The following is an 18877-nucleotide window of genomic DNA, read 5'->3' as shown; positions in this document are numbered from 1 at the left end:
GGATCATTCAGGCGCATATTCACATTGTGTAGGGAGGAAAATATGTGATCCTGACTCTCACGCTGCTGAGCCAACTTCTAGCATAATTCAGTGGTACTGGGAAGGTCCGGATCAGCAGAGTCCATGGCCTGAGCAAACTATAATGCATGCGGGTGTGGACCCACTGTGCCACTGACTGGGTATGCTCCAGAGGGTCATAACTAAGCAGTTACCTAGTCCTCACTAGACCCTCTGAGGATAGGCTTGGGCCGCAGGGTAGCTGCCAGGTGCCACTCCAGAGCACCCCCCAGGTCAGTGACAGCTGACCAGAGGGGTCAGGGTACTCGGTGCAAGCACCAAGGGGCTTGCATGGCCAAGAGGGCGATGGCAATCAGAGAAAGTCAAAAAACAAGATCCGAGGTCTGGGTCAGGTGGCAATCAGGCAAAAGTTCATAAACGTAATCCTAGGTCAGGGTCAGGCAGCATTCAGGCAAAAATCCGTAAATGTAATCAGAGGTCAGGGTCAGGCGGCAAACAGGCAAAGTCCAAGGGAAAGTAAACAAGGTCCGGTACACAGCAAAGCAAACAGAGGAAGCACCTTTGCACTATGAGTTTAGACAGGCTAAAACCTTGAGATTGCTCAGGCAACCTCCTGTAGTGGAAAGTGGCTTTAAATAGTAGCAGAGATCCAGCCATAAGCTGTAGAAACAGAGGGCGTGTATATGTTGCCTCATAGATGAAGAGAGACACACCCACACCAGTTGGCTTGTCATACAGTGACAGTAAAAGATTAATGAAATGCAGGGCGCAACCCATGATTGACAAGTCCAAAAATAAATACAACCATGACAGGCTGTCAAATGTCTTCTGTAGATCAATTGAAAGGAGCATAGCTTACTTTTCAGGCCATTGTACCAGTTGGTGTGCAGCAACGAGATAAGGTCTATTGACCTTCCCATCTGATCGGAGACCAACAAAAACTCCTACCTGCTCTCCTCGATCCAGCGGCCTCCTCAGCGCATTCTGCATCACACCACCAGGCTTGACCGTTGTGATGCGTGAAACGTCACTACTTCGGAAGGTGTGGCTTGGCGGGAAATTTAAAAGCAGATTACATTTTAACCTGCTTTTAAAACATTGATCACATTAAAAAAATTGTAAAAAATATATCCAAATAATAAATAATAAATCTTAAAGTTCATTCTAATATTGTACCGTTGTTTGAAAAAAATTAAAAAATATATATTTTATTTATAATTTTATTTGTAAAATTATTTATAATTATTTATTATATTACAATGTATGATTTGTGTTCCAAATTTTATCATACCTGGGAGTTATTACTAAGAACTCCAGGCCTAAAACAGCAACTTTCCACGCAAAACAATGCAACGCTTTTGACATAAAAATAGAATGCCAGGGGGGTTAATAGCAAAACGATCAGATCTGAGCATGTAGGCCTCCAAAGGTTGACTGTGGAAAGGTCACTGGGGACAACACAAAGAAAAATGGCAGAGCTAATATCCAAATAGCTAATAGCAATGTCACTGCCTTAAATGATCAACAATGGCTTAAAATTCATATGATTAAGAAAAACTTGGATAAAATTAAGGTTAACAAAGCAACAGGACCTGATGGATTACATCCACGTGTCGTCAAAGAGCTGAGTTCAGTTATTTCAAAGCCATTGTATATATCTATCTTCAAAAAGGGAGCAAAGTCATTAACAAGTAACTTCAGATTGTTTAATTTAACTTCTATATTTGTAAAGGTCCTAGAGCGTTTTATAAAGAACCACATAGAGGTGTTTCTACTAGAAAATAATATTATAAGTGATAGTCAACATGGCTTAAAAAAAAAAAACAAAGTTGCCAAACAAATTTACTTACGAGAAGATAAGTAAACATGTAGACAGTGGAATAGCAGTTGATATAGTGTACCTGGTCTTTGCAAAAGCATTTGACACTGTGCCCCACAAATAGTTAATACACAAGATAGGTTTAGTAGGTTTATAAAAGTCAGTCTGTAAATGGATAGAGAACTGGCTTAAGGATCACTTCCAGAGACTAGTGATTAATGATTCATACTCTGAAAGGTCTAAGGTTATTAGTGGTGTACCCCAGGGTTCAGTGTTGGGACCTTTACTGTTTAACATCTTTATAAATGATAAAGAATTTGGGATTAAAAGTACCATTTCTGTGTTTGCAGATGACACCAAACTATGTAATGGACACCAAACTATGTTTTTCTCTGCTTATATTAATGTTATTACTGTAGCATGGATTTGTAAAGGCTAGTCTGGTCAGAGGTTGTGCACTGCTCTACATAGTGAATAAGCAACATTTTTTTTTTTTACTTACACACATATTTCTTTTTTTTCAGATTATGTCTGGCTGTACTGTTTCTCTTCGTAAGTGCCTAAACAACCCTGATTCATTTTGTTAAATCTATGGCAGTTTAAGCATTCCCAGTCAAAGGGCGAACACGCAAGCCTATTTGGCATATTTCATATTTCAAAGTTAAACTTGGTGATTAAGATAAGTCGTGGGCCCATCATAAGGTGTGCAAACAGTGTGTCAATGGGTTTACAGATGTGGACAAAGGGAACACGTGATAAGATGCCATTTGGCCTACCTATGGTTTGGTGAGAGCCAGGAGATCATTGCAGTGACTGTTATTTTTGTATAGTGAAAACTTCAGGATATAAAAAGAAAAGTAAATGTAACATAGAGTATCCTAGTCTACCATCGGTTATATGCTCAATGGCTCATTCAGATGAAATCCCAGTGCTGGTTTTCGTTACACTACACGCTCTTAATAAACATGTTTATGGTGATGAACTAGGTGACAACAATGATGAAGATTTTGAAATTGAAGAGGACTCTGTTCGTAAGAGATTTGATCAGCATGAGTTGAGTGATTTGGCACATGATTTGGGATTAAGGCTACAGAACTCCTAGCATCAAGACTGCGTGAGAAAAACGTACTTGGAAAAGGAACAAAATGACGAAAGAAAAAGTTATCTGTTTGGAAAAGGACAACAAAGAAAGGAAACACAAAACTGTAATTTTCTTTGTGAGATTTGAGTAGAATCTAGAAACATGGTGAGTACATTGGATATATGGAGGAGTATACCAGCTCCATTAAAGACTGAAGTACTTATATAGAGGGAATGGGACAGTATTCTAATGTTACTAACACCCTCAGAAAAACATGGTGCAGCTTTACAGCCTGGTGTGCAGTTTAAGAAAGAAGTAATCTAACAAAACGTGGAAGAGCACCTGTCACCAAAGCCTTGGTCAAAGCTGAAAGATTATAGTTTCACAGATGAAGCCAACAAGTGAATGAGACTGTTATGGGAACTAGCAGAGCAATGTGATTTCAATGTTTGTAGACTTTACAGACAATTTTGCTGACAGAAAATATCATTACCTCTAAGTGATCCATTGAAATTGCAGAAAATACTTCCATTGTGCCCTATTGCAAAAAGTGTAATCAGAATACGTATTCAAGCAGCATGCTGGATGGCCTGCAAAATTATTTCTGGACCAAAATAATTGTTTTCTATGATTCATGACCTTGATCCTTACTGTGTTGCTGACCATGATGTATCAGAACTGGTCAGTATTTAAGTGTATCACTCTGCTTGCAGTGACCAATCTGATGATGATCTGATTATCTCAGTTATCTGACTGACACCACAAATATCAGGAATCCCTATTAAGATGGACTTATATATCAGGTCAGCAGTCTCAGTAATGACAAAATTAAATTGAAATTTTTGTTTATATTGTGGGCCTGTAATATTAGGATTAACTCCCGGGTATGATAATTATATTTATTTATTTATTATATTATAATCATAAATTATAATATAATTCATAATTATAAATAATAATTTGAAAAAATAAAGAAATATTAGACAACAATGTAATCTTAAAATAAAATATAAAATTAAAAAATGTACTTTTTCTCCCAGACACCCCCCCAATACATCACCACTCACATAAACAGGAAGATGACTCATCCTCGCTGGTGGTGCGAGTGGTGATGTCTCGCCTGCCTCACACAGACGCTGCCGCTGATCTGCATCTCCAGAGATATGCTAAGCACAATGCAGAACTTCTTATTTAAAAACAGATTACTCAGTATTCTGCTTTTAAATTTCCCGCCCGGCCACACCCCCCGACAAACCGGCGCCTCGGCATGACAGGGAGACCATCGGATCGCCGTTTTAGCACAGGGCACGGGGCAAAGGTAAGGGGGCCTTCTAAAGTTACCCCGAGTGTGACTTGGGATTACCACGTTTTGCATGTAAAAGCCACCCCGAGTCACACTCGGGATTACCGCTAGGGGGTTAAGATGCTTCATTCAGTATCACCTGATACTTAAAAATCAGTTAACAATTAAAGTTGTGTTACCTCAAGCATCATAAGTAAGTTTTCGGAACCCCTAAAACATATTAAAGCTAATATATATGCCTTGAGGAAAATGTACAACCTAAATTCCATAAAACTCATCTAGTGCTATACAGGATTTGCCAAAAAGTGGACACTGAAACAGATCACCTAGAAACAAATGGGATCATTTCCTAGAGTACATAGGGGACATCTATTGTGTCTATTATAAAACAGGATGGTTCTGTTCACCATTAACCCTGTGCTGCATACTGGGAATTATCCATTGGCTTTAATTGAAGACATCTTCCCCTCTCTGACCGGTGGATGGAAATTACCAAAATTGATCTCTCACAGGCTTACTTATGGAACTGGAAGAAAGTGGCAATTTCACCTGGTAAAGATCAATTGATCAAGTTCTTCAGAACATTCCCCATAGGCAGTGTTACTTAGATGATATCATTCTGATTGATGTGGATGATACAGAGCATTTGGAAAACAGAAAAAGTTCTGGCATGGCTTAATGAAAATGGTCTGTCAGCTAACAAAGAAAAGTGTGCAATCTTTTAAAATTCTATACAATATTGTGGACATGTTATTGATGAATATGGTCTGCTCAAGTCTTCGGAGAAAATCCAAGCACCCTAAAGATGTATTACAGCTCAGATCCTTTCTGGAATGACTAGAGTTCTTTTTGTCCAAAATCTGACATTGGTTCTACAACCTTTAAACCCCCTACAACAGAAGGGACAAATACATGAATGGACTGAACAATGTAACAAGGCATTTCAAAAAATAAAGACACCTGTCATATCAGATGATATTCTTGTGCATATCAATCCTTTGGGCCAATTACATTGGCATATAATGCATCCGCATATGGACTGGGAGCGGTTATATCCTATGTTCTTCTGGATAAAAGTAAAAGGACAATGACATTTGTCTCAAGATTGCTACCAAGCACTGAAAGAAATTATTCACTGGTGGACAAGAAAAGATTTCATCAATTTTCTTTACGAAAGGAAGTGTACATTGGTAACAGATCATCAGCCATTGGCTACAATACTTCACCCTAAAACGGGCGTGCCTGTAATAGCTGCTTTACACATGCAATGCTGGGTTTTATTGTCTTCCCTGGGCCACCAGGTCATGCTTCTTTTGAAACTGCAGATCATGTTATTGTGAAACAAAATACATGCCTCCCACTGATATGTCAAATGGGTGATCAGGAAACATAATTAGACCCTACGGTAGCCTGAGTTTGAGGCAACCCTTAAAGACTGGAAGTACACAGATAATCTCACTTTGGTTTTATTCTGCTATCACACACATGAGCCTACTATACATGGGGGATGTCAATGTGGGCAGTTTGTGTTTTAGTGTTGCAACCTACAGTGTTGAACTTCATGAAGGACATCTGGGAATAGTAAACCTCCTTACCTCCATATTCACCAATGTATTTCCAGAACACACCACCACTGAATGTCGTCTACCTATCTACTAAACTTGTTATGTCTGATGGATGAAAGGAGGTCAAAGAGGATAGTCCCAACAAGAGATTGGTCATACTTTCAGCTTATAAGATCTCTTAGAAATGCCAGAATCCCAGAAATGATTTGGGTCACATCACATAGACTAAATAGTAAGTTTATTCACATTTTTTTAGAACCAGTCAACAAATGTTATGGTCTATCAAGCAAATGTAAAAATTGAGAAGTAATTATAATCTGATCTTGTTAAGTATAATTTTTTTTGTATTTTTCTCAGGTTTTATGATAATTATGTAACATTTAGGGAAGAATATACAGCCCAATAACCCAACACTGGAGGTCAGGATGGCGAATACCTCCACAGCCACCATGTATTTCCCTCTGTAGAATGAATAATGTCATTATAAATACAGTTACAACAAAGCATAATAGAGAGATAATACAAAATGCCTGAGTTATGACATCCATTTCATAGGACAAATATTCATATGTTTTGGGAATACATTTCACTTTCCTCTCATCTGGCCACAGGTCATCAGGACATTTGTAGCAGATGTCACTGTCTGTTGGAGAAGAGCACAGAATTTATTTTTACAGTTATTAAATGGAATAAATGTATTACATCGATAGGTATAGGGGAATCTTATTTAATAGCCTAGAAGCTTTGTATTATAAATGTATAAAAAATGAAACTTATGCTGGAAAATCTTTGTGGTTTTTCAATAAAGTCAATGGAACCAAGTGGAGTTAAAGACTTAATGTGTGCACTGTTTTTTCTGATGAGCAATTGTTTTGGGGCCTTCACCCAGCAAGCGTAGACACCTGCTTCACTGGGGTACAGAGGCCTGGAGAATCCCCTGCAGAGCCTTTTCTACCATTGACTGCAACTTCCCAGTGTTGCAATTGCCAGCAGTGATGCTTCTCACGGCCAACTAAGCCCTAATGCTATATATTGTGGGGAGGGGGGGGGGGGGGGAAAAACCATGGGAAGCCTAATCTTGCTTCTAGCCCTACATTCCTGTGAACTTCTCCACAACCTGATCCTTCCTTTATCAGCTCCTTTCCACTCCAACTTTATCCAGCTCCCTGGCCAATCAACTCCTTTTTCCTTCTATCTTCTGGAACCTTCTTAACTCCTTAACTACCTGGCTGCCTTGCCACACTCCCAGGGAGCCCCCGAGTCTATTTTTATTGCATTCGCTCTGGGCCTCTCTTTTTATTTCCTTAAATTCCCCTAGTAAACTAATTAGGGAAAGTGTTCACAAGCACCCGCATGTTGTCAACATAGTCATTTTTATAAGGGGTCGTATCAAGGTTGTAAAAGTTAGCTTTGTCCAATATACAGTTCTAGGGTCACAGATGTGAGTACTTCTAGAAGCTTACATTAGAGATCTGGAGATGCAGAATGCAATATTGATGGGAATTTAAATAGGCAGACGGGGAAGGATGAAGGAGGGATGAAAGAAAGAGGGGAAAGCATTAATTATGTATTGATACATAAAAGTTTTCATACATAATTATCAAAAAAGGTACAGATGAGCCCATACGGTATCCAGCCTAATTTAAACAGCGCTTGACTGGAGTAAATATATTCTAGACATCCACTTCTGAATCAAATTCAGTTACAATTTTTAAAACTGTAAGAGTCGTTAATAGTTCTGACGCGTTTCGCCTCCAAGAATTTAAGGTCTGTATACTAGTGCAAGATATTGTAGAAACAACATTATATATAAATATATATTTACATATAATACATAATACATAATACACTATATATTACAGTTGTCATTGATACAATAATAATATATGGTTGAATAATTCAGGTGTTTTGGGTGGTGCAAAGGTCAAAATAACATAGTTCAGTGGGTTGAAATGTATGTTTAATATAAATAAATATATAAAGAAAATATATAAAAGCCTAAATTGGACTACTTACATTTTAATGCAGAAAACACAGGTCACCTTAACTTTCCGGGGACGTAGATAGAACCATTGAAAGGTGTCGACTATGTTTAAATAGAATGGATAAGAAACAGGATTAACCTAAGGTTTCATATATTGGATAGATTTAGTTCTTTGAATAATAAGGTGAATAGAGAGTTACATACCAATGGATGCAATGGAGCATGCCTGGTTACGGTTACTTATGGTTTTTCTCTATTTATGGTTATATATGTTGTTACCATGCTATACAGTATATAGGATATAATGACATGGCTAAATACAACAATAAGATGTTGTTTCTGATATATATAACTCTTATCAACATTAAGATGAATATATACTTTGCATTGTATTACAATTGTTGAGACATGTAATAATGCATAATTAGCTCACTTTCAATATTGTTTTAAAGTTTATTGATGTACTCTCTTACTACTACCTGTACGTAATTTATATGGCAATTAATAAGCACTGTAACATGTATGTTCATTACGTATCTGTAGCTCAATGTAACATGTACATTCATTAGATATCTCAAACGTCTGATGACGTATTTGCATTTATTGTAAGATCAATACATACTATAGTGCACACAAGCCCACTAAACACACCCCATATTTACTGTAAACACATCCAGGTAAATCATTGCTATATACCAGGGATGCCCTAAACATCGATCTCTATATACCAGTCAATCGCAGAGCCCTGCCTTGCACCTTTCTGTTGTTTACCAACAGCCCTGCTGTGTACACCTATAGGGATGCTGGGGATTTCTTTCTGTGTGAAAACGCTCCGTGTAACAGTGGGGAATGGGGAAGAAAGCAGAGAGGGTATTTGGAACTTCTTGCAAGCCATACAAAAGTGTAAGCATCTTGCTACTTACAGTACATTCTTAAGCTTAGTTACAGCTCTAGGAACCCTTCTCTCATGATCATATACAGGAATTCTTTCTTCTAGATGTGGGGACTTGAGGGAAATGGAAGCCACTAGCTTAGTGGAATATCGGCTCATACACATGGGAGCATGCCTGCTCCATTGCATCCATTGTTATGTATCTCTCTATTCACCTTATTATTCAGTGAACTACATCTACCCAATATATGAAACCTTAGGTTAATCCTCTTTCTAATCCATTCTATTTAAACATAGTCAAAACCTTTCAATGTTACTATCTATGTCCCCAGGAAAATAAGGGGACCTGTCTTTCACTTATTTTCTGCATTAAAATGTAAGTAGTCCAGTTTCAGCATTTTTCATATATCATTCATTATCTTTATATATTTATTTATTGTTAAACATACAATTCAACCCACTGAACTAACCACAACTAATTTAGGAAGCATTATGTCACTAAATGTTCAAATAATTAAGTTCTTTCATAACATAGACCACCAACATACCTCTGTTGCAGCCATCCATATGTAAGACATTATCAAAACACCTGAATTATTCAGCCATATATTATTATTATATAAATGACAACTGTAACTAGATGTAAATATACATTGATATATAATGTTGTTTCTACAATATCTTGCACTTGTATACAAACCGTCTTTGTATAGACTTTTAAGATCTGCACTCCCTGAAGAAGCCCTTGGAGGTGAAACACATTGGGACTATTTAAGACTGATGCAATTGAATATTATAGAAAGAACTTTCTTTTGTCAAGTTTCCCAATTATTCAATTATTGCCAAAATTCCTAAATATATATATATATAAATATATATATATATATATATATATATATATATAAAATCAATATTCCAAGATCTCTAGTTGCCAGATTATCACAAGCTTCCAGACATCTAGGGAGCTAGTCATTATGCCAGGAGTCATCATTTATTTACTGGAGTCTGCAAATTGCCCAACATTTGTCCCCTTCTGGTGTTGTTTGGATTAGATCTTTATTGGTATAATACATTACAAACGTCTCTCTCTACTCCCTGCACTTTTATTTGTAATCTTTGAGACTTCTTGCTTGAGCCTGGTCGCCACTTGCTCGGTCATGATAGCCCTCCATGTTTTTGTACTGTATTCTGGTCAGGTCTAAGTTGCACCATTTCAACTTGGTGTATAATGAACTCATTTGCACTGTACACCATTGTTCCCTGATGAAGCAGATCTAATCTGTGGAACACACCGGAATGTACATGAGCACTACTTCTTTATGATATTGTGTTAATTCATGGTTATCGATGTCATTTGTACGCCTTATTGTTCACTGACTATTGAAATTGAAATCAATGTATGCGGGCCCTTTTTCCAGCCTGTAATTAATAAATGTTGCTTTTAACCAAGTAATTATTTTTGTATATATTGTTTTTAATATATACATTGTCCTATATTTACTGCCTTAAAAGTCCACTTTACCAAAAAAGATCTTTCTGATACATGAGCCAAATGGCAGACTTAGATGTTGCTACTTCCCCTTCACTACAAATCCCAAGAGCCCTTTTCCTGCACACAATGGGGCTATCTATGGGTTTAGGTTCTGATACTCATAGGTATTATTACTTAGATTTTTGAATTTTTTTTTTTTTATATTTAGGATCATGCATTTATTTTTGTACCCTTACAATGTCACTATGTATTTTTACCTTTTACATTGGAGATTTCCCCTTCAGGACATGGTACACATTGGTAACAGCAAACATGATTTCGTCTAGTTAGAACTTTTCTTGATCCTGGAAGACATGGGTGATTGCACCGAGCTTGTGGAATCTGAAAGTTAAATGTATTTGGGTAGAATCTTGCTATGGTTTTCTGACTGTAACATTACCATTCAAATCAAAACATTCAAATGGCACCATCCAATCTACTGTTCCCCACAGTAAGAACTACAGTCTACCTTATTAGAAAGGAGGAAATCAATTATTAATATTATTAATATTATATCATTATTATATCATCATTATAGTAATGATAATAATAACATTAACCAGTATTTATATAGTGTCAACATATTACGGAAAGCTCTGCATTAAAAAGGGGTTGCAAGTAGCAGACACAGACAATGGCACAGGAGGAGATGGCCCAAGACAGAAGAGCTTACAATCTAAGATTTGGGTAAGTAGCACACAACAGGAGGAGAGAATTAACAAAAAGTATGTAAGCAACAAAAAAATTCCCACAATGCCCCATTGATTTGGATGACAACACATTTTAAAAGAAATGAAAGTGCTTTTTTCACAACATTTAAGGACAGCCATGTAGGAGGGGAGATTGGTATTGGTTTTGGCATTCGGATCCAAAACATAAGCAGTTTCTCTATTCACATTATTTGCTGTGCATTAATGTAACATGGGTATAGCAGAACATTTTTTTCCAAACGTGTTGCCATATTGGATATTGCTAAAATACAGTAGTGTGAATGGGCATTTACAATAGTCCCTAGTACAATTAGAAAGGGTGAATCTTCCCAGCAGAGTGAATGTGAATTACCAAATTCAGCTCCACCCTGATTTTTAACAAAAGTTACATTTTTACTTTATTTTCACACAAAAGTCTGAATCCATTGTTTTAATAGGCAAGATATATAATTTTAATAGGGCTAACAAGTAAAATACTGTGAGAAGTATAATAAAAATTGTCGTTCTTTTAAATCTAGAGTGTATGTGAACTGCCTTAAACGTCCCACCTATGTAGTTGGTTATCTGTCTTTGTCTTACCAGGATGTTGGCAGTAGTAATTATTATATGAGGTCAGACTATAAAGTCTTGTTGTCTACTGTGAAAAGGGGGAATGGGAAGAAATACAAACAATAAAAACAAAAATGCTCTCTTTGTCTGTCACTCTTCAAAACGTCCTTACTGCTGTAGTATCAGCAAGGTATTGGGTGCTGTCCTTCTGAATGAGTCCCCGTCACCTCTTCTACACACAGAATGAGGAGGGGAATCCCAACCCCCATAGTGTCTTTTACAAGGAGAAAGATGGTTGGTAATGATTGTCTAGATCCAATGGCCCTGATTTATTATAGCTGTCCACGGAATGGATTTCTTCAAAATTATTTGCTTTTTGTTAGTACATTTTTTCAGTGCTGGACCAGATCCATTCCAGGTTTTCAGGGTCACCTAGGTTCACTGATGAAAGTGTATCCTGTTCAGCCTTGGAGAGCTTTAATAAATCAGGCCCTATATCTACTACGACACCGGGGAACACAGTTGGACATCTTAGCTTGCTTACACCACACCTTAAGATGGCCATGTGCCAAAATTTTTGCTTTCCCACTCCAACACTCCAAGATCCTGTTCAAGATCTCCCTACCTCCAATATAAATTCCTTGTTAGCAGCTTTATTTCAAATATATCTATCTATCTATCTATCTATATATATATATATATATATATATATATATACTGTATATACAGTGATACCTCAGCTAACAAATTATTCTGCTAACAATTGTTTTTTTCACTGTTTAAGAGACTAAAATATATGGATTTGGCTAACAAGCTAAGCAAAAAGTAAGACACCTGATAACATAATGCATGACATATGTACAGTACTTCATGTAATCTGTATCATAAAGTGAGAGAGAGATATCGCTTCACATACAAACATGGCTTTCCTGCTGCTTGTGTGCTGCATGGCGGGAGGGGGAAGGTTTGCTTAACTTGCATCAGAAATTGTTTGCTAAACACAGCTGAGTTTGTAGGTGATTTTAAAGGATGAGCTCTTCTGCAACCTCTTCTAATGCTTTAATGACCAAGACAAATTGTGCAGTTGTTTTTTTTTTTTGCATATCAAAGCACAGCTTGCTCCAGAAGTTAATTAATTAATTAACTAGGCTCCATACAGTTTGCCTAATAATATGTTGAGACTGGACTAACTGGAAAGCTTTTCATCTCCGACTTTTATTATGTGCTTTTAACTATTTTTTTTTCTAAACTTATCAGCAACATGTCTGATAGGATTCCAGACTTGGGTTTTGCATGCCACTCAGAAGTGTTCTGATTCAGGCCAATGTTTGGTTTTTGTCTGGCCAACAATTATTGCACAGATGTGAGCAGCAGGTAAGAAGGGAAGGGGAGGAAGGAAGTCATCTCTGACCTGGGGCACAGGGAATCTGCCTGTGAGAGCCATTGTTGTACTACATGTGAGTAAAGGGTGCTGGAACGTTTGTGTTGAGTTGGCTAGGTTAGCCACCAACCGGTAGAGAGGAATCTGTTAGTGCCTGACTGGCTAGGATTTATTTTTGTTTTGATTTATCTTATGCAACCTTTTAATAAAACTGACTGGGGGTCAGTTTCAACCTTAACTACTGTCTTCAGTGTGCTTCATACACCTCTCCTGTAGTCTGAGAGTTCCATTTATCCCAGTAAAGGTGATCCCACAAGGGTGGGATTCCAAAATCCTCCTCCAGGAATACTGTCAATACAGATCAGAAATCCCAAAAATCACACCTATATATTGCTGATGGACACCCCATGCCAAAACCACTGCCATCAATATGAAGATGAATCTCATTTTTATCTATAATATGCTGTTCACAGATTCCAAAAAAAAAATTGCGAGGTCAGTGCACACATTTTTTATCAGTCCTCTCCTTCATGACTACAGAGTTAGGGCTCCATATTCCCCCAAGATGAGAAACAAATTCTCAGATTAGTGGCCTAGAGTCTACATTATTTCATGAATATATTACATATTTTAATGGATCCTCCGAATGACCTTCACTGCCTAATAACAGAGCATCTGACTCCTATCACAGAATAGATCCTCTAATGTTAGACTACAGTGAAGCAAGGAACAAGAGAACCTAGGCACAGTCTTTAAACCATTACTAGGATATATCTGGGATGTGATACAACACACACAAACAATAGAAATCTCTCACTTTGTCTTGTTTCCAATAGAGCTTTACTGGAATATCTTCTATCTTGTTTGCTTCCAAAATCGTATTCTGCAGATAACTTAGCACATATCCATTCAAATTTGCAGAATTCACTATGTTTCCAAATAAAAACGTAGTGGTTAATTCTCCTCTCTCATTGGTGATGTTCTCCTCTGTGAGGTCCTTGTAGTGAACTATGCGCATGTATCTGTGCAGCTTTAAGAGAACAAATACAATTAATATAAATTAACTCACATTCATCACAGACATTAACAGTATACACATAAGATTCATATTAGAATAATTCTGATTTGGGTAAAAAAGTGATATTTGAGATATGTAGCAAAGTATACTTATTAATTGAATGAATAAATGAGGAAGAGTATTTTCTTACATTGCTGGTAAAGGGCAGAAGGGTGAATCAGTGCAGTGTATGTAAATTCTGTATGAATGTCTGTATAGCAGCAGTAAGGGCCACTGGGCCACATTAGCTCTTGTGGATGCTTAAGGTACATTTTTGTAGTGCTGGTCGGCATAATAGGGAACACTGGGCAAATGTGCAAAACTGCAAAAGGGCATATCAGCTAATTGGCACTGGGAAAAGTGGTATGCAGTGGCAAATCATTGCAGAGAATCAGTCAGTGCAGTGGCTGCAGAAATGCATTTTGGTACCTTGAACATGGAAACAAAAGGGGTCACTGGTGAATTACCAAAGGGTGCAGTAGGGGACATATTCCATACATATGCATCGCTGTAGAAGTGCCAGGCAGATGCAGAAATGTATTTTGCTGTAGTGCTGGTGATTGCACAGGGGATCTTGCTGATGTGATGAAGGTAGGGGGTAAACAGTATAGAATGGCATTTTGTTGCAGCGGTATGGAGCGGGATCTGTGTTGTTGCAGTATGCTCCCTGTTTCCACATCCTAAACATTTTATTCCCTTTATTGAGATGGATCTGATAAATTTACTACTGGCATTCTAATGATTAGAAGACAATTTGTTCTGGTGATTTCATAATATTACATGATGAGTTTTGATTTTGTTTTGGGGATCAAATATTAATGGTCAATTTCATGAAATGCCATTTGCCCAAAATATTTCTTTTATTCTAACCAGAATACATTTTAGACACAGAACAGTCAGGATAGTAACTTACTTTTTCTCTTAATTCATATTTTCCAGATTTATTTATGCTCAGCTTCATATTGTGTAAAGTGTAAGCCAGTGAGTATACTGCGGTGTAGATATAATAAAACCTTGCATCACCTTTGTTACTGAAGCGATATGCTAGCGGCTCTGTTCCGGTGCAGGTGACATTAGAGAACTGCAAATATAATCCGAGCAAATTCATTTTATACTTATTAGAAGAAGGACAATTAAAATGAGTTAACCAAATATCTTCCAGCAGCGGATCAGTTGGCCGTTTGGATGGATGGGCGTTATACATATAAGTATCTAATCTAGGAATGTTGTAGGGAGGGTGTGTTGGTATAATGCTGCAGTTACATGCTTCCTTTAGGCTGATTTCTGGAAATTCCATAACATCCCATAACTGATTGAGAATTAATGTCATATTTTGTCTGAGAACTTTGGATTTCTTAAAAAATACTATATATTGATATAAAAAATGGCCACATAAAATGACAACATCGGTCGTAGACGTTTCAATAGTCTGCACATTCTTTCTGTTAGTGTCCTCATTGTCAGTCAGGTGGATGACAAATTCTATACAGATCCCATGTCGAGTCATCTCTTTTGTCAGCTTCTGTAGTTCTGCTTCTTCAACGCCATCAATCGATGTGATGATTCCAACCCAATTCCATCTAAACTTTTTCAGAAACTTTATAACCATTTCATACCAAACCCAACTATTCAGGTTGGTGCTGTAAAAGTTTGGGAACTTCTCTTTGTCATTCAGGAGAAGGTTAGTGACTCGATGGCTGATCTGAAAAAACACCATATAGGAGGTTTATACAATCATTATTTTATGTGTTGGCATTTTTTTTGTCAGGCCATTGAATGGAAGGTGCATGAAATAATCAATTCCAGGAATGTGCAGCAAAGCCAAGGTAGCAACAAAGTCTTTATTTAAGGGAGGATTGGAAGCTTAAATGATTTGAATTGCTTCTACGTGTAATTTTTAATGCCATCCTTCTCTTACAAAGAAGAATTTTGGAACTGGATGTTTCCACTGCCATCTGGAGCTGTACTGTCCCTCAGATAATAAACTCTAATTATTGCAGGATAAAACCTGCCTTGTCACTTTCTATTGGTTACCTAAGTGCTCATGTAATGTCCTGACACTAGCCAATTCTACCTATTATGGTACATACCTGAAGTCTACATTTGAGTTTGATGTTACTTTGTTGATGATCTTTATTAACATATAACTACATTTTCCATTCACACAGTGTTTTATGGGTCAACATTCCTTATAAATGGAACAAACAGATCTGAGTATTGTTCTGTATTACTGAGAAGTTCTTCAGTGTTATTCTTGATTGTCTTTGTCACTGTAAAACCTGCTGCAGTATTTTAAATAACACTTTTATCCCACTGTGCCTATAGGATGTTAATAAAGCCACTGGTGTCCCAGTATATTTTCGAGTCCAGACTATAGACTTTAGTCTCCTTTGTAGGTGGCAGGGCCCATTAGACCTGATAGGAGAACCCATTATCCTACAATGAGCTTCCGCAGAGATGGTGCTGCATTAGTTTGAGAAGCTCCTCTTCCATTCTTCTACCTGGGCCTTAAACCTCAACTCCAGACAAACATGTAAACACCCAAAAATACATATTGGAGGCAGTTTCTCTGCCAAAGGATTTGTATATCTGCCTGTGTCAGACAACACAAGCAGAGCCGTGGACTCACCTAACTCTTAGCTGTGGGTAAGTTATTTAGCATGGTCACTGTCTCACCCAGAGTTGTTATTAAGGACAGTATATGCTGGATGTGATCATACCATCATTGTTTTTTTATTACAAAGAACAAATAAATGTTTAGTTAAAATCAGATACATGTCAAGGGAACCAAAACAAAGGTGTTGAACTGGGTCAGAACTAGAAATCTCCAAATGAGTAAGGGCATTGATGATTGAAGAGCTATAGGTCTGACTCTACGGGGTATCAGAGACCTCTGCAGAGAGACCACTGCAAATGACTTCCCTACAGAAGGGGTCTGGCTTTGCATTTAGGCACTTATAACTTTGCACACTGTTTTCTGAGCTTACAATGAAAATAAACAAGATGTTTTGAGAATTAACTTTACTTACATTTGGAGATTTAATTTGCTTTTGATAGCCTCTAAATAACATATATGACATATTCAGAAGAGACAATCTACCTGTGTGTACTGATACATATTCAGAATGTCAGCCACAGCAATTGTCGGTGGGAGTGTGGTATCACCCACAAATCCAGCAACTTCAGTGCCTTCCATACAGGAGTAGTTTGGAACTCTCCTCTTATTACCAGTCAGAATCTTTAGAACGGAACTTATCGCTTTGATATTATACCCACACGTATCAAACAAGTGATAGCCCAGAGTAATGTTGGGAAGGAACTCAGGGCTCTCGTTAATGTCATCAATGGCAAAGAAAAATGCCATCAGCAATTCATATTCTAATGCATTCAACCTGTAGAAAAAAATGAAAATCATATCATTTATTATACATTAATAATATTAGGGATCATTTTCAATGATGAAAAGCAGGAGAGACAGCCTCTGATCTGCCACGTGTACTGCTCAATTTAGGAAATTTGGATTTTTCTGGCTTGTATATGTTCCAAAGCCAGAAACATAAGGCTCATTAACAGCATGCAGCATGTTCTGTGGTTGGGCTCTTTCCAAATTGTGCAATTTTATGCAGATAGAAGAGATCAATGAGCGGGAGTTTATGTTACAGGTGAAGTTATATTCATGGTTATGTTCTGGGTTTGGGAATTTATTTAAAATAAAAATAAACTTTATTTTATTTAAAATAAATGTTGAAAACAGAACACAAAATTGGGTGAATCTGTCGGCTGTGAATTTTTTATTTCCCCCGGCACATATTCTGATTGGTGGAAATTGGTTGGTGCTTCATATGGAGTGAATGTCCGCAGAACTGATGGATTTATTGGATGCTTCCACCCATGTAGAGACACACACACAGGCTGAATTCACATTTCCTGCTCTTTACATTACAGTGTCATCACATTTCTTCCCTGAGGACTTCACCATCCTGATCACATCTCTGCCTGAGCAGTGTGTGTTGTATATGACACACACATTACCATACACTGTTGCAAGAATACACATGACACACAGGTATATCTGGATTTCTGACAAATTACTTCTTTTTTTTGCATCTTAAAGGGAAAAAAATATCATTGTTAGGACAGACATACATAAGTGGAAGCAAATAAACTTGTCAGTGTGAAATGTGAAAAATAAATAGAAATCAATACAAGAATTAATGTAGACAGAAATCTGGTGGGTAATATAGTGCTGCTATATATCAGTAAAATATTGGGGGATCCTCTAAACCCCCCAAAAAATGATAATGTACTTACTGGGAGCAATGATATGGTAATACATATGCACCCCCGAACACTGGAAGCATTTTAGTAGAAGTGTATACAGAAAAGAGCCCTCCGATAATGACGTCTCCTCTCTGGTAATACTCATATTCCATCAAAGGATACGCAGGGGTGAGGCGACACACAGGTGAACCCTTTGTTATGTTGATAGTAAGATATAGTCCTTGTAATATGGACAGGAACCCAGAAAGGACAATGAGGATCAGAAATCCCTCCATGACAGAGGACAGTCACTGACAGCTGTAAGTTTCCTCTGCATTGGACGGGGATCATCTCCAGCAGTTTATATACAATATCTGAGATTATTTCAGACTGGAGAAGAAATGTTTGAGGTAATCTATTACAGTGACATCATTCTTTACATCCAGAATAAACTATTTTATTTAGCTGGATAATATTATAAATCCTCTGGCTGTTTCAAGCTGAAAGCTTAACTAGTTATTGTCCTACAAATGTTTTCTGATATCTGTTAATGGTATTAGTGGTGGCCTTCTATTGTTTACATATGTACCCCTGCCCTGTTCTCTATGCCCTCCTTTATTCTAGCTCACTGGCCTGTTTAAGTAGTGGGACCTACGCAGCCCAAAGCACAGCATGCAGCCCAAAACACTGGGGCAAAATTGCTGGCTGACCTGGAGTAGCTCATTAG

At 37.5% G+C, this 18877-nt stretch overlaps 1 protein-coding gene across 1 annotated transcript in view; it reads right to left on the bottom strand.

The window, feature by feature from the left end:
* LOC140327559 (vomeronasal type-2 receptor 26-like) overlaps positions 1-17869 on the bottom strand; it is a 65840-nt gene extending 47971 nt beyond the window's left edge. The window contains exons 1-6 of the mRNA XM_072406948.1: positions 17829-17869; positions 16991-17282; positions 15296-15592; positions 14804-14971; positions 13651-13863; positions 10399-10535 (exon numbers count right to left, since the gene is read on the bottom strand). Of these exons, the coding sequence (XP_072263049.1) occupies positions 10399-10535; positions 13651-13863; positions 14804-14971; positions 15296-15592; positions 16991-17282; positions 17829-17869 (1148 nt within the window). The remainder of the gene's footprint in view (positions 1-10398; positions 10536-13650; positions 13864-14803; positions 14972-15295; positions 15593-16990; positions 17283-17828) is intronic.
* Positions 17870-18877: the final 1008 nt, after the last annotated feature.

Source organism: Pyxicephalus adspersus, chromosome 3, assembly GCF_032062135.1.
Source record: "Pyxicephalus adspersus chromosome 3, UCB_Pads_2.0, whole genome shotgun sequence".
NCBI classification, from domain to species: Eukaryota; Metazoa; Chordata; class Amphibia; order Anura; family Pyxicephalidae; genus Pyxicephalus; species Pyxicephalus adspersus.
Note: the sequence above shows the minus strand (reverse complement) of the source record. Positions and strands in the feature narration are given on the sequence as shown.